General features: G+C 41.4%; 1 protein-coding gene and 1 long non-coding RNA gene across 4 annotated transcripts in view; one reads left to right on the forward strand and one right to left on the reverse strand.

The window, feature by feature from the left end:
• Nucleotides 1–12,869, reverse strand: part of robo3 (roundabout, axon guidance receptor, homolog 3) — a 366,973-nt gene that overhangs the window by 57,899 nt on the left and 296,205 nt on the right. For all 3 annotated transcript variants that reach the window (XM_079565561.1, XM_079565560.1, XM_079565562.1), the window contains exon 9: nt 10,505–10,710. In XM_079565561.1, the coding sequence (XP_079421687.1) occupies nt 10,505–10,710 (206 nt within the window). The remainder of the gene's footprint in view (nt 1–10,504; nt 10,711–12,869) is intronic.
• The window catches only part of LOC306969925, a 358,335-nt gene that overhangs the window by 46,989 nt on the left and 298,477 nt on the right, over nt 1–12,869 (forward strand). The window lies entirely within an intron of this gene.

Consider the following 12,869-nt stretch of genomic DNA (forward strand, 5'->3'; position numbering starts at 1 on the left):
AGTTTGTTTGTGTTCATGTGTTTTTTTTTTGTGGGAAAGTGGGGATTTTAATGACATCACATAAAAACGGTCTTTTATCATTGATTAGCGCTAAGATGAGCTAATCGTTTAAAGATGTCGTTAGCGTCTCAAAAGCTAAACCGTAGTTTGTTAGTTCTGAAAAACATCACATGAATTCACTTTTTTCCTTGATGTCGGGCATTTCACTCGCAATTCTGTTGCTACGAGGATGACGACAGCTCACAGTAAACTAAAAAAAAGCAGCCGGTGTTTAACCTCTTAACCCCCACCTGAATCAAGCAAATTTCCTCCAGTTTGCAATTCTAAAAGCTTAGTGAAAAATGTGTCAAAAAAGGAACAAACATAAGACGAAAACAAGGATGAAAATGCAACCGGAGAGCGACAAAAACGCCACAGAAAAGCTACAAAAGAGAAACAGAGAAATGGCCAAAATGTGAAGAAAACGCAACAAAAAAGTGATGAAAATGCAACTAAAACATGAGGAAAAACATCAGTTTAGATACAGTAAGTTTTGTAGGTCTTAGCTTTCAAATGAGGCCTATTAATCTTTACCTTTTATATTTGGATTACGCTGATGCGATAATCAGAGAGAAAATGCACTTGGTGAAGGCGGGGTTGAGGTTAAATCACTTTTTTCTGTACTTTTGCTTTTAGATTTGGGTAAAGCCAAACTGGAGAAAACGTGCTCGGTTCAGGCGGGGGTTAAGAGGTTGACTAACAAGCTCACGTTGGACGATAAAAGAACAAATCAGCTGATTTCCTCAGTCAGGTGCCGAAGTTGGGAAGCTCGTTTAGTTCCCGAGGACCCCATGAACGCACCATAAATGAGACGATACTGAGGTCTCCATGGTAACGCAGGTGGACAGTCAGCGCCATATGGGGGAAAAACAGACAGCTTTCCACGGACTTAAAAGTCTCTAAAAGTTTGAAATGACATATTTAAACCAAATTGCCTTTTTGTCGAGCCGCACTTCAACACGCGCTGAACATTTCAAACATTTACGCGGCATCTTTCACTCGGCAGGAGACTTTTAAGCTAAGACCTGTAAGCTTAGCACAGCTGCTAATAATTCGTTAGTTTTTTAGGCAAAACACTTTGTGACGTCACTATTTTTAGGCTTTAAAGGGGCTGGATGCAAGTTAGCCATTTTATACTCACTACTGCCACCTCAGGTCATACGTGTAACTGCAGCTTCTATATTCAGCTCATGCATGACGGCCCTTCGGACCCGAATGAACACCTTTTTGAGTGACAGTGCAGGATTTTAGAGCCAGTTGTGATGATCAGGTCTGAGCTCATTCTACACATTAGGACAGTGGTTCTCAACCTGAGGGTCGGGACCCCCAAGGGGAAAGTGAGACAAATTTGGGGGGTCGCCAGATCATTTAGATAAAATATACATATTTTCATTAGCATATGATCTATTGTTTTATTGTAGCATGTGTTTGCTCTTTTACCAGAGTTAGTACATTATTTATTCGTAGATTGATGAATTTTATTTCAGCCATTTGTTTTTTTTTACTTTGTTTTATAAGAATTATGTCGGCTAATGTTCCTATTTCTCACAGTGTAACCCGAGCGGGGGGTCACAAACCCCTTTACCTGTCATAATGGGGGTCGCGTCTCCAAAAAGTTGAGAACCACTGCATTAGGACATGGCTGTAACATGTAGGGGGAGGAAAATACTTAATTTTAACATTTTTAAACTCCGTATAGTCCCTTTAAGATGTGGCTGTATTTTGTGCAGTACCTGTGGTTGGTGTAGTTCCTGTTGCCACTTGGTGACAGTAAAAAAGAAAAACGAGAAAAGCTTTCAAGGTACAAAGTTTTCAAATTCAGGCTCAGTTTGGCATTATTTGCATTAATCATATAATCCAATATGGCGGCAGGTGCTGTTTTTGTCACATCACTCACTCAAAACGATAAATAAATGAATGTGAGTTTGGTTTTACAGGAATATTGCAAGTCTAGACGTGGACATTAATGAACTAAATAATGAAGCCTCCATTTCATTTGACTTTTCGGTTTCACGGCCGCCGTACAGAGTTTATTCACATTATGCTTTGAGCGCCGCCGCCAAACTGCCGAGCTCCAGCTAATCCACTTGGTCAAACCGCTGCGGAGGTATTACTCAAACCTAAGTAGCCTGTCAGGGGCGTCGTGCAAGACAAGGGGGACGGGCCATATCGCTCATCCCCTGTTCGTTCGCCTCATCCTCCAGGGGACGAGGGGGGGGGGGGGCTGACCTTGGCTCGACCCGTGAGCCCGTCCCGTGAAGCGTCTGTCTTATAGTGAGGAGGGAGGGGTCCCCAGATGGTGGCGTTTGGGGAGAAAAGAAGAAGGAGGGAAAAAAATGGGCGCACAAGGAGAGTGTGGGGGTAAACAGCGCGGGACACCTGACTATTAATCAAGGCGGGCAGCTCTGGGCTCTGCGGAGAAACAGATTGCTGAAAAATGGATGAGGCGACGAGGAGGAGAGAGTGGAGTGAGCAGGAGTGAGCAGGAGTGAGCAGGAGGCAGGGCAGTTGTACCAGGAGCTCCGCGTTTTAATAAGGCAATGCTTAGTATTCCTTTTAGTCACAGCGTGAACGCATTTAAGGAGGACGAGAGCGCGGCTAACTCGCTTTTCCGTAAGATGTTTTTATCGAGGCGCCGCTTTCTCACAGTGTTTAACAAGTTTGCAGTCCCGGATAGACATTTTCACACTTTAATTATGGGTGATAAACTAAATACATTTCCAAGCTGTTGGCAAGGGTGAAGTTTAACAATCGGCGAGGTTTTCCAGCAACTTTTTGGACAATAACTAAATGCAGACACCTTTTCCAATGGCATCTTTAATATCTCTCTAAGGCTAGGTATAGATACAGACGGCATCTCTGTAATCGCCCATATATGGTCATGTTTGAAAACAGTTGAGGGGAAAACAATTTGGAGAAAAGTCGAAACTTTCTCTAATTATTCAAAAACTACTTTAACAAATGCTGAATTATGAATATAGTTTTCTACTAAATAAAGATACAAAGACATGGAGAGGAGCAAAGTGGTTCAACAGCCCATTTTGTAGGTCTTAGCTTTCAAATGAGGCATGACACTGGCCTTTAGGCTGTAAACTCTCCATTCAAGAAACTTTTAGTCCTGGGTGATGCTGACCTGGAGATAAGACGGCCATTTTCCCCGAGTGAAATTAATTGAATTCGAATTAGTTTGAACTGATCTATGATAAGATAAAAATGCAAATGAAATGACAAAAAATAATCTGAATTAAGAAAAAAGTCCTTTATCTGATCTCAGGCTAGAACAAACCTACTCAAATTTTGAATTTAATCTCCTATTTTAAAGGGACTAGATGCAAATTGAGCATGTTATACTCACTACTGCCACCTCAGGTCTTATGCGTAACTGCAGCTTCTATATTAAGCTCGTGCATGACGGCACTTCAGATCCGAATTAAAGGAACAGGCCAGGTTTTTACATACAGATATGTTCTTAAATGAGCCTAGACGAGTTCATGCGTACCTGTCTGGTCTTTGTGCATACCCTCAGTCACGCAAAACGACCAAAGATGTTGTTAGCATTTGGCCTCTCCCAGTATATTCCTGTAGCTCCAAACGGGGGTGAAGTTAGAAGCGAGAATAATCCCAATTGAGTCACAGTTTTAACCTCTTAACCCCCACCTACACAAACACTTTTCCTCCAGTTATTATCCAGGTATCCAGGCTTTACCCAAATCTAAAAGCTTCCAGAAAAAAGCACCAAAAACGAGACGTAAATGAGGATGAAAAAGCAACAAAAAGGCGACCAAAAAACAAAAAAAAAGAACACATGGATTCATCTTAGATCCGTTTTTTTTTAGATCAGGCATTACACTCAGGGCTGGAATTAAATTAAATGGGCCCCAGGGCTCAAACTTTTTCAGGGCCCCCCATAATCAATCAATATCTATTTATATAGCGACTTGACAACATCTGTAGGTAAAGCCGAACTGGAGAAAGTGTTAGAACGAGAGAAGTTTACATTTTCACATGTAAACAGGAGTGATATTTACTTATTTTAAAATGTGTCTTCAAAATCTCTTTCTCGGAGTTATTGCAAATGACGTTTATTGGCAAACTGCTATAAAAATGCCCAATTAGAAGGCGGAAAGTACCCAATTACGCCACGTCCTCTCTGGGAGTGTCACAGAGGGACATTTTTTACTGCACAAGCACAATTCTAAACTCATCACGATCCGCACACATGACCATAAAACATCCCCATCTTTGTTTAAAAAACGTCGTGCCTCCCGAATGTCATGTCCCGAGCGTTTAGCCAGCGCCCCACCCTTCACATCCCCTTCATTACCGCTCACTCCCCGTCTGTCCGGGACGTCTTGGCACGGGCGCGAGACAGAGGTGGTGGTGGTGGTGGTTTGGCACTCGTCCCGGGGTAATGGCATCTCCTCGTTGCCAGAGAAGCACGGAAACAAACCGACCATCTGTCCTACACCGGGGGCCCCGACTCAAATCCACTTATTGAGACGGATGATTCAGGGTTAACCGTGTTTCGGACGCTTCATTTTTTTCCCTCCCCCGTCATGCAGATTTGATGAAACCGCGGGTGATGTTTTTGACTTCAGCATGTTCGAAATTCAAGAGGAGGAATGTTCTAGGACAGTTTCCCCAAAAACAGGTAAACTGCAGCTAATGATTTTGAGATTGTTTACAAAAAATCTAATGGGTTTCCAACAAGCCAGAGAGGACAACTGCCTAGTACAGGGTTTACACAAGCAGAAACAAGCTGAATGTAATGCCATTTTAAAGCAGTACTAAGTAACTCTTACTCCTAGAGGCCATAAGTGCAACTGCAGGTGTTGTAGCAAGTTACGATTTTTCAACTTATTAATTGTCTTGGAGAGTAAATACTACGCTGACAGGAAAGGCGAAGGGAGAGAGGGATATTGTACATCCAATTATACAATGGCAATAATTTCTTTCACTCAAACTTGGCTGTAAATACTGTTTAAAGTGACGTTAGCCCGCAGTTAGCTTTGCCTGTTAGCATGTTAGCTTCTTCTTCGTGATTCCATTAGTGTGTATTGCTCTCTCTGGTCCGGTGGCAGTCAAGTTGCAAACATAGTTTTATGGCCAGAGACACCAGGGGGAGATGAATCATCCCATAAACACTTGTATTACCCCTACAGGGACTACGGAAAGGATTTATTAAGGTAAACACGTTACTTAGTACTGCTTTAATGCACAAATACTTAATCATTTATTGCCACAAACGAGGAAAAAATTGGTGCATATTTTGAATATATTTGCAAACATTCCATCACACAGAGGAAAGAGACCTGGACAAAAGGGGAAACTTTAGAGGTCAGTTTCAGCTAAAACTGCAGCTGAACATGTTTTAGACCAGGGGGCTAGCATAGAACCATTGGCCCTCAAGAGGATTTTGAGAAATAACTTTACACAAATCAGAGGTACTTTAAAGGGACTATGCAGTGAGTTTAAAAATGTTAAAAGTATGTATTTTCCTCCCCCTACATGTTCCAGCAATGTGTAGAATGAGCTACTAAAAAGTGAAAAAGTGACAAAAACACTACAAAAAGTGATTTAAAAAAGTGACAAAAACGTGACAAAAAAGTGACAAAAACACGACAAAAAAGTGACAAAAACGTGACAAAAAAGTGACAAAAACACTACAAAAAGTGACAAAAAACACAACAAAAAAGTGACAAAAACGTGACAAAAAAAGTTATGAAAACACTACAAAAAGTGATTTAAAAAAGTGACAAAACCACTACAAGAAAGTGACAAAAACACGACAAAAAGTGTCAAAAAAGTTATGAAAACACTACAAAAAGTTACAAAAAACACTATAAAAAGTGACAAAAACGCTATAAAAAAGTGACAAAAACACAACAAAAAAGTGACAAAAAAGCAAAGAAAAAAGTGCAAAGAATAAATGACAAAAACACGGCAAAACACTACAATAACATAACAAAAACGCGGTGACAAAATGTCAAAAAAGTGACAATGAGTTTTGTAGTTTTTTTTACTGGGGGGAATGGACTTGTTTAAGGCGAGGGGTCAGAGGTTAAAACTACTCTAAGAACTACTGTTTCTTTTAAAAAGTACCTGGATACCTGCAACATTTGTGGTGTAAGCGTGATATTGATTCTTCTGTGTTTGGTATTTTGGCCTTAGTAGCTAAACAAAATCGTTTCCGCGGTTACAGAGACAGATCGACGTCTGGTTTGTGCGCCTGTCTGGAGTCGTCAGCAGCGGAAAAGCGTGCGCGGATGAGTTTTGATCAGGACAAACCGAGGCAGTAAACACGCGCGTCCTCGGAGACAGTGACGCCTTTGATTCTATCGCTCGGCGCCGCCAAAGGTGAGACTTGTGGGACTATTTGTAGAATTGCGAGCGGGCCCTGAAGTGGCGGCGTGTGAAAAGCTGCCACTGCCTTGTCGAGGCTGTCAGGAGAGTCCGTCACCGAACGCCGCAATTCAGACGCACTGCTTTGTATCTGTTTTGGAAATATTGGGCTTGAAAAGTCCTGATTTACTTTACTTTAGTTACAACGTCAGAGCCTCATACTTTTGGACGCCATAACTTTCACATTTATTGATTAATGACTTCAAATAAGGTTCATCTTTAGTAGTTCAGCTCTAGAGTAAGTAGTTTATAAAAGTCAGAACAATAGCAGATATTTGTTACATGTTGTGTGGAAGCGGAGAGGACATCGGGACATCGGGGAGATTTCCCGATCAGTCGATGCCGATACCGAACAGAGTCAGGCCAAATAAATACTCAAGTAAAATCCACAGAGGCTATTCTTAGCTTTTTTTTAAACCCTCTTAAGTTGTGTTCATGATGAATGAAGTGCTAACTCATCACTTATTAAGGCTAAATAAGGTGTAGTTATTATAAAGTGTTATCAAAACGTTGACTAAGATTATGGTGGAATATTTTAGTCGTTCAGACGTGACTTCTGACGGAAGAAAGTTGTCCCAAGTCCATTAGTTTGACTAAATCCTTTCACCTCCTCTCAAGAAACAACACGAAGCTTCTCCGGTCTCTCAAATGAGAAGTTTTTCCTCCGATCGTCCGTGAGCTCAGACCTGCTCCAACAACGAGCTACTCGTGTTTGTTTACAGTAGAGCTTCCTCGTCTTTCACCTGTTAAATCTCCGATGGGCGCTTGGCCTCTGCGCCCATCGGAGATTTATTATTGCGCGTCTCTGATTGGTTGAATTAATGATATACAGTGACGTTTTTATACCAGAGTAGAGCGCCATTGGTTAGACAAGCACAAAACTACACATTTATGAGACTGTGTTACAGCGGTTACAGCACACGATGAACCAGGCAGACAAAATGACACGCTCCTTCACCTCCACTCCCCCTCCCTCCACTGTATAAAAGACCTGTATATAAGAAAGTTAGGATTTTGCTAAGCTTAAAACTTTTTATTTTATTTGCATAATTGATAGGAGGGGCGGCGCCCCACCGCCCATAATGGACCAGCCGCCACTGCATTTTACTTGTGCTTGTGTAAAATAGCTTTAAAGGGACAGAGTTTAAACATGTTAAAACAAAGAATTTTCCTCCCCCTACATGTTTCAGCCATGTCCTCATGTGTAGCTCAGTCCTGTTCACCACAACTGCCTCTAAAATCCTGCCCTGTCACTCAGAAAGGTGTTAATTCGGGTCTGAAGTGCCGTCATGCATAAGCTTTATATAGAAGCTGCAGTTACGCATAAGACCTGAGGTGGCAGTAGTGAGCATAAAATGACTAACTTGCATCTAGCCCCTTTAAAGTGGACTTAACTTAAAAAAAACATTATTTTTATTGCCTCAACATTGATATTTTCATGATTTGAAGTTATGTTTTTGCAAGATTTAAACAGTAACAGTGAAAAACAAGCACTAGAGCTGGTGACGACTTTGCGCGGGGCTCCTCCTGCTGGCAGCTGTGGGAATAACACATTAAAAACTAACTTTTGGTGTTGATTTACGCCGTGGTTTACAACCCCAGCACCGCCGAGCTAGATTAAACAGGAAGTTATAACATGGTTTAAACTTTTACCTCCCGCCTTAGCCGAGCACATTTTTTCCAGTTTGACTTTAAAGGGATTATACAGAGTTTAAAAATGTTAAGATCAAGTATTTTCCTCCCCCTGCATGTTGTCCTAATGTGTAGAATCAGCTCAGACCTATTATTTCGTATGACATGTCGACTTTAAAGTAACGTTATTCTAACTTGAGCGAATACTTTGGCTTCTTTATGCACCTCTAATGTTGAATCCGCTCAACAATCTTGCTAAAACCAGCTGAAAACAAACCACTTTCTGCCTCCACGTTGAACTTTGCGCCAGATTCTGTCTCACACAAACATAAGTTCATGATTACAAATGATGTTAGTCCGAACAAATGAGTTTTGAGACTTTAAGCAGCGAATCCGAGCACATTTCAACGTCCTCAATCTCAATTTTAACCTCTTTAGAGCGTAATAATCTCTCGCCTCTTCCCTCCAGCTCAATCTGGCACCGTCCCATCCCCGCTCGCGCTGATGTATCGCCGATTTAATTACGAGTCGCAGAGATCGTTCATCACGCAGAAACCCCGCAATCAATTAATGCGCCGCGCTCTCCCTTATGCGTCGGTGACCTCAGGTGCTGCTTCCCACCCAGATGGAAAAGAGAGGAGGAAGGGGGGGGGGTCTTTTTTCTGGAATAGATTGCATTAGCATGGACCAAGACGGCGCTAACGACTGCTAATAGCCCGGCTTGCTCATTAGCATGTAGCGCGCGTCTCGCCAACGCGGGTTTTCGCCAGCATCCCCCGCCTCAAATGAAAAAAAGCTTATCGTTTGACTTCACCGCGCAAAAGTGTCCCTCCCGCTAAGTGCCTCGTTCCCTGGAGGTAATTAAACATTTCATTTGCGCTCTGTTTTGGTTTCACGTGCAAATGCTAACACTTAGTAGCCTACACAATGCGTTTGCCTGGTTTGGTGGAATGAACTTGTTGAGCGGAAATAGACGTAGAAGTAAAGAGGGGCAGAGCCGTGGGATGATGTTTTCGTTAGTGGGTGCCAGGGCTGGACTGGCAGAAAAAATCAGCCCGGGACTTTTGGGTCAAGACCGGCCCTCTAGCTCCCTCTGGCTTGAACTAAAAGAGTATAAGCTACGGATCGAGGACAATCGTTGGTACATGTTGTTTCTGCCGAATTCAAGCTAACCCCTCATAGCACTCAAGACTTTAATCTTGTCATTTACAACTTGAAGGAACTTTCGTAAAATTGCTTAATCTTAAAATGTGCGTTCCGTTAATGAAGTTCCTCTCGCGACTGCAACACAAATACACTTCTCAAAACCAACCAAATGATCCCACTGTAGATTGAAGATGGCAGATGGAGGTGTGGAGTGAAAATAGAAGTCCCAACAAAGCCAAACATTGTAAATCCTTTTAATGGAAACTAGAAGATTTCCAAACTGCGCTGACGACGAAGGGCAAGGCGGAGTCACCTGACCACTCCCAGCATGCACTTCTTTGCAAACATTTGTCTAAAATGTATAAAAAATAGCGGTCTAAGGTTCTGTGGGTCCTGGAGGGAGTTACAATAAACTATTTCCTCTTATATTCGTAATGTGAGGGGCATGAGTGTTATATCCGACAGGCCCATTGCTCATTATACGAGATTATCTGGGAACCATGACTCAAGAAAGCGCCACCAGCAGGGTATAAAAAGGCGTCACATCCCTCTATTGGAGTAGTTGTGTATTTGCACCTAAGTAGGCCTAATGATAGAGGTTCTGATGGCTCTTCCCGCTAATTATGGGCCGGTGAAAGGTATTATGGGCCCAAAAGTACATCAGCCCACCGGGAAAACTCCCGAATCTCCTGAAGGCCACTCCAGCCCTGGTGGGTGCTGAGAGATTAGATTGCCCCCAAAAACGCTATTTCTGTGCTTATTTCCTATTTATTTAATATTTCCTTTAAACGATCCACCAGGGGGTGCTGTAGCGCCCTCAGCACCCAGGGTTCCCATGGCCTTGAGGAGGGGTTTAACATCTACTTACAGCTTCTTGACTGGAGACTGGAGATGTTTCACGCCATCATTTTGATATTTTCGATGAACTTTTACGATAAAAAACAAGGAATGCCATGCTTTTTGATGACATTCATGGCCATGACTTTGGCACAATTCATTTAGAGACTTAACCCTGGAATATTCCGACTTTCAGACGTCTTTGTATCTGCATTTTTCATTGCATAACTTGAAATAATGAAGAAGAAGAGCCTTGTTTAATCCAGTTTAACATGTCACTGCTTTGTAATGAAGCCAGTTATGAGAAAACTATCAGAACGAGTCAGCTGAAGATCTCTGGGATTTCATTCTGACAGAATTGCTTGAATATATCGGGGACTAAAGACTAATTGTATTCCTCCTTTTCGAAAGGTTTGTTAAAAACTTGTTTCCTCCTTTGTACAAATACCTGGAGGTTGGTGATCTGGAAGGTGCCGTTGTCCATGAGGCTGATGCGCCCGTCGTTCCCCAGGATGCGTTGGCCGTCCTTCTCCCACTGGATGCTGGGTAAGGGGTTGCCCATGATGTGGCAGTGCAGCTGGGCGGTGGAGCCCGGGGCCTGGGTGTGGTTGGCCGGGCCTTGGCGGATGATGGGCGGGACGCGGTCGGACGGCGCTGTGAGGAAAAAGAGGTAATAAATATCACTTTCAAGAAAGCAAAACTGATCTAACCGGATCTTTTCTTGTGTGTTGTTGCCATGTTCTTTTTTTTTTTTTTTGTAGTTAAGTTTTGGCACTTTTTTGTTGCACTCTCATCACTTTTTTTTTCTCAAGAAGCTTTGAGGTTGTATGTAAAAGGTAATGCCAAAATGTAGAAATTGTGCTTGGTTCAAGAGGTTGAGAGAGGTTTAAAACAATCCCAAAACCTTTATTTAGGCTTAGAACCTCAAAGCCAGTTCTGTCTCACAATAAAATGTTTGGTTTGAGGTTTTAATAATTATGAATTATGAAACTTGCAGTGAAAAGTACCATCTCTGGGGAGTGTTCCTAGTTAAAGCAGTACTAAGTACCTCATGCCCTAGAGGCCATAAGCGCAACTGCAGGTTTCGTAGCATGTTTTTTTTTTTTTTAACTTATTAATTAATTTATTTTTTATTTTTTATTTGTCCTTTATTTATCCAGGATAAAACTCATTGAGATTAAAAATCTCTTTTTCAAGAGTGTCCTGGCCAATTAACCCCTTAAGCCCGACGGTCCCACCTGTGGGACCAAAATAGGTACTGCATCATAAACCTCTGTGGAGTACATCTTAAAAACTTATCACGAAGTTATTTTTTTAATTTAAGCAAAGTGTACACCCTAATGCACACAAAACAAACCATAATGTTAATCTTTATGCACATATTTATCTGTACAGGCCATTTTTATACCCCGTTGTTCGCAAAAGAGCGTTTTGAAAACCTTTGGTTTTGTACGAAAAGACGTTGTTTGCGTTGCCATTGAAATCCACGTACAGCTAAGTTTGTAGTCCTGTGAAAGGGGAGAAGTCACTGAATCTAATGATAACAATTACTCTAAAAACTACAACACCCCGGTGTTGCAAAGGGAACGCGTAAACACTGCGCCCTATTTCCGCTTCCGTGAGCTCTCTTCTTCGGCGCGAAACAGTGAACAGAGCGCACGTACTCCCCCTCGGTTTGGCGACTGCTGCGAGGTTTTGTTGTTGAGTTTCCGCGAAATATTTAGTTTTATTTCTTCGAAGTCATGGCTAAGAAGATGTACAACATTGAAAGGGACATGGCGGAGATTTTAGCGGAGGTTCAGAGGCGGTCCGATGTGGAAGTGGAGGATTCGGTTGATACGGAGGACAGTTCGGACGACGATGATGAGCGGTCAGAAGATGAGGCGTTCATCTTGCATGTACCTGTTTACAAGTAAGTTTATTTGTTAGTTGTTATATTACTATTATTATTATTATTATTATTATTATTATTATTATTGTACATTATGTATTTTCAGATAGTATAATATAAAATAACACGCATAATTATTGTCTTTCACTCAAAATTCTAGCCAAGCTTGTTACTAGTATGTGATGTAGAATGTGGTGTCTGCAACTTTCTACTTTTCCGTGAAGACCCTCAAGACGCTCAAATGACAACATATGTTTACAGTAATAATAAAAATAGTAATAACAATAGACATTATGATAAAAAGTAGTTATTGAAGACGTTTTACAAATATTGAATTATTCAAAATCAATAGCATTTTTTTTGGAGGAGAATATGATTCATTTTTTTCCCTCATCAATAATTGTGTATGGATTTATTTTATCCTCACAGTTACTTGTATCTATTCAAGAGTGTTTGTGAAAAAACAAATGAAAACAAAGGAATAAAATGTTTAGAAAATGCACTAATGAATCCTAGTACTACAATAAAATGTTGCATTTTTATTTTGATCTTACATTTCCCTGCTTTCTATTTCATACACTAAATAATTCACGCAGCATGTTTTTTTATCAATTACTGGGTAACAATTGCCTTTTTTTGTCCTATTTCCAAAGTGATCAAGAGGAGAATGGTGAAGCAGAGGGGAAAGATGAAGCAGAGGGGAAAGATGAAGCAGAGGAGAACGGTGGAGCTCCATCTACCCACCGTGGTGCAGAGTCTCCTCTCTTTCTGAGGTTAGTGTGCTGATTTGTGTTGCAATACTCATCTAATACTCATATCTTGTCTGAAATCAGAAGTTGATGTAATTTATTTATATTGATGGTGATTATTTTTCTTACAGTGATGATGTTGGAGATGATGAGGACTATGCACCCCCTAAGCG

This window comes from Gobius niger (assembly GCF_951799975.1).
Source record: "Gobius niger genome assembly, chromosome: 11".
NCBI classification, from domain to species: Eukaryota; Metazoa; Chordata; class Actinopteri; order Gobiiformes; family Gobiidae; genus Gobius; species Gobius niger.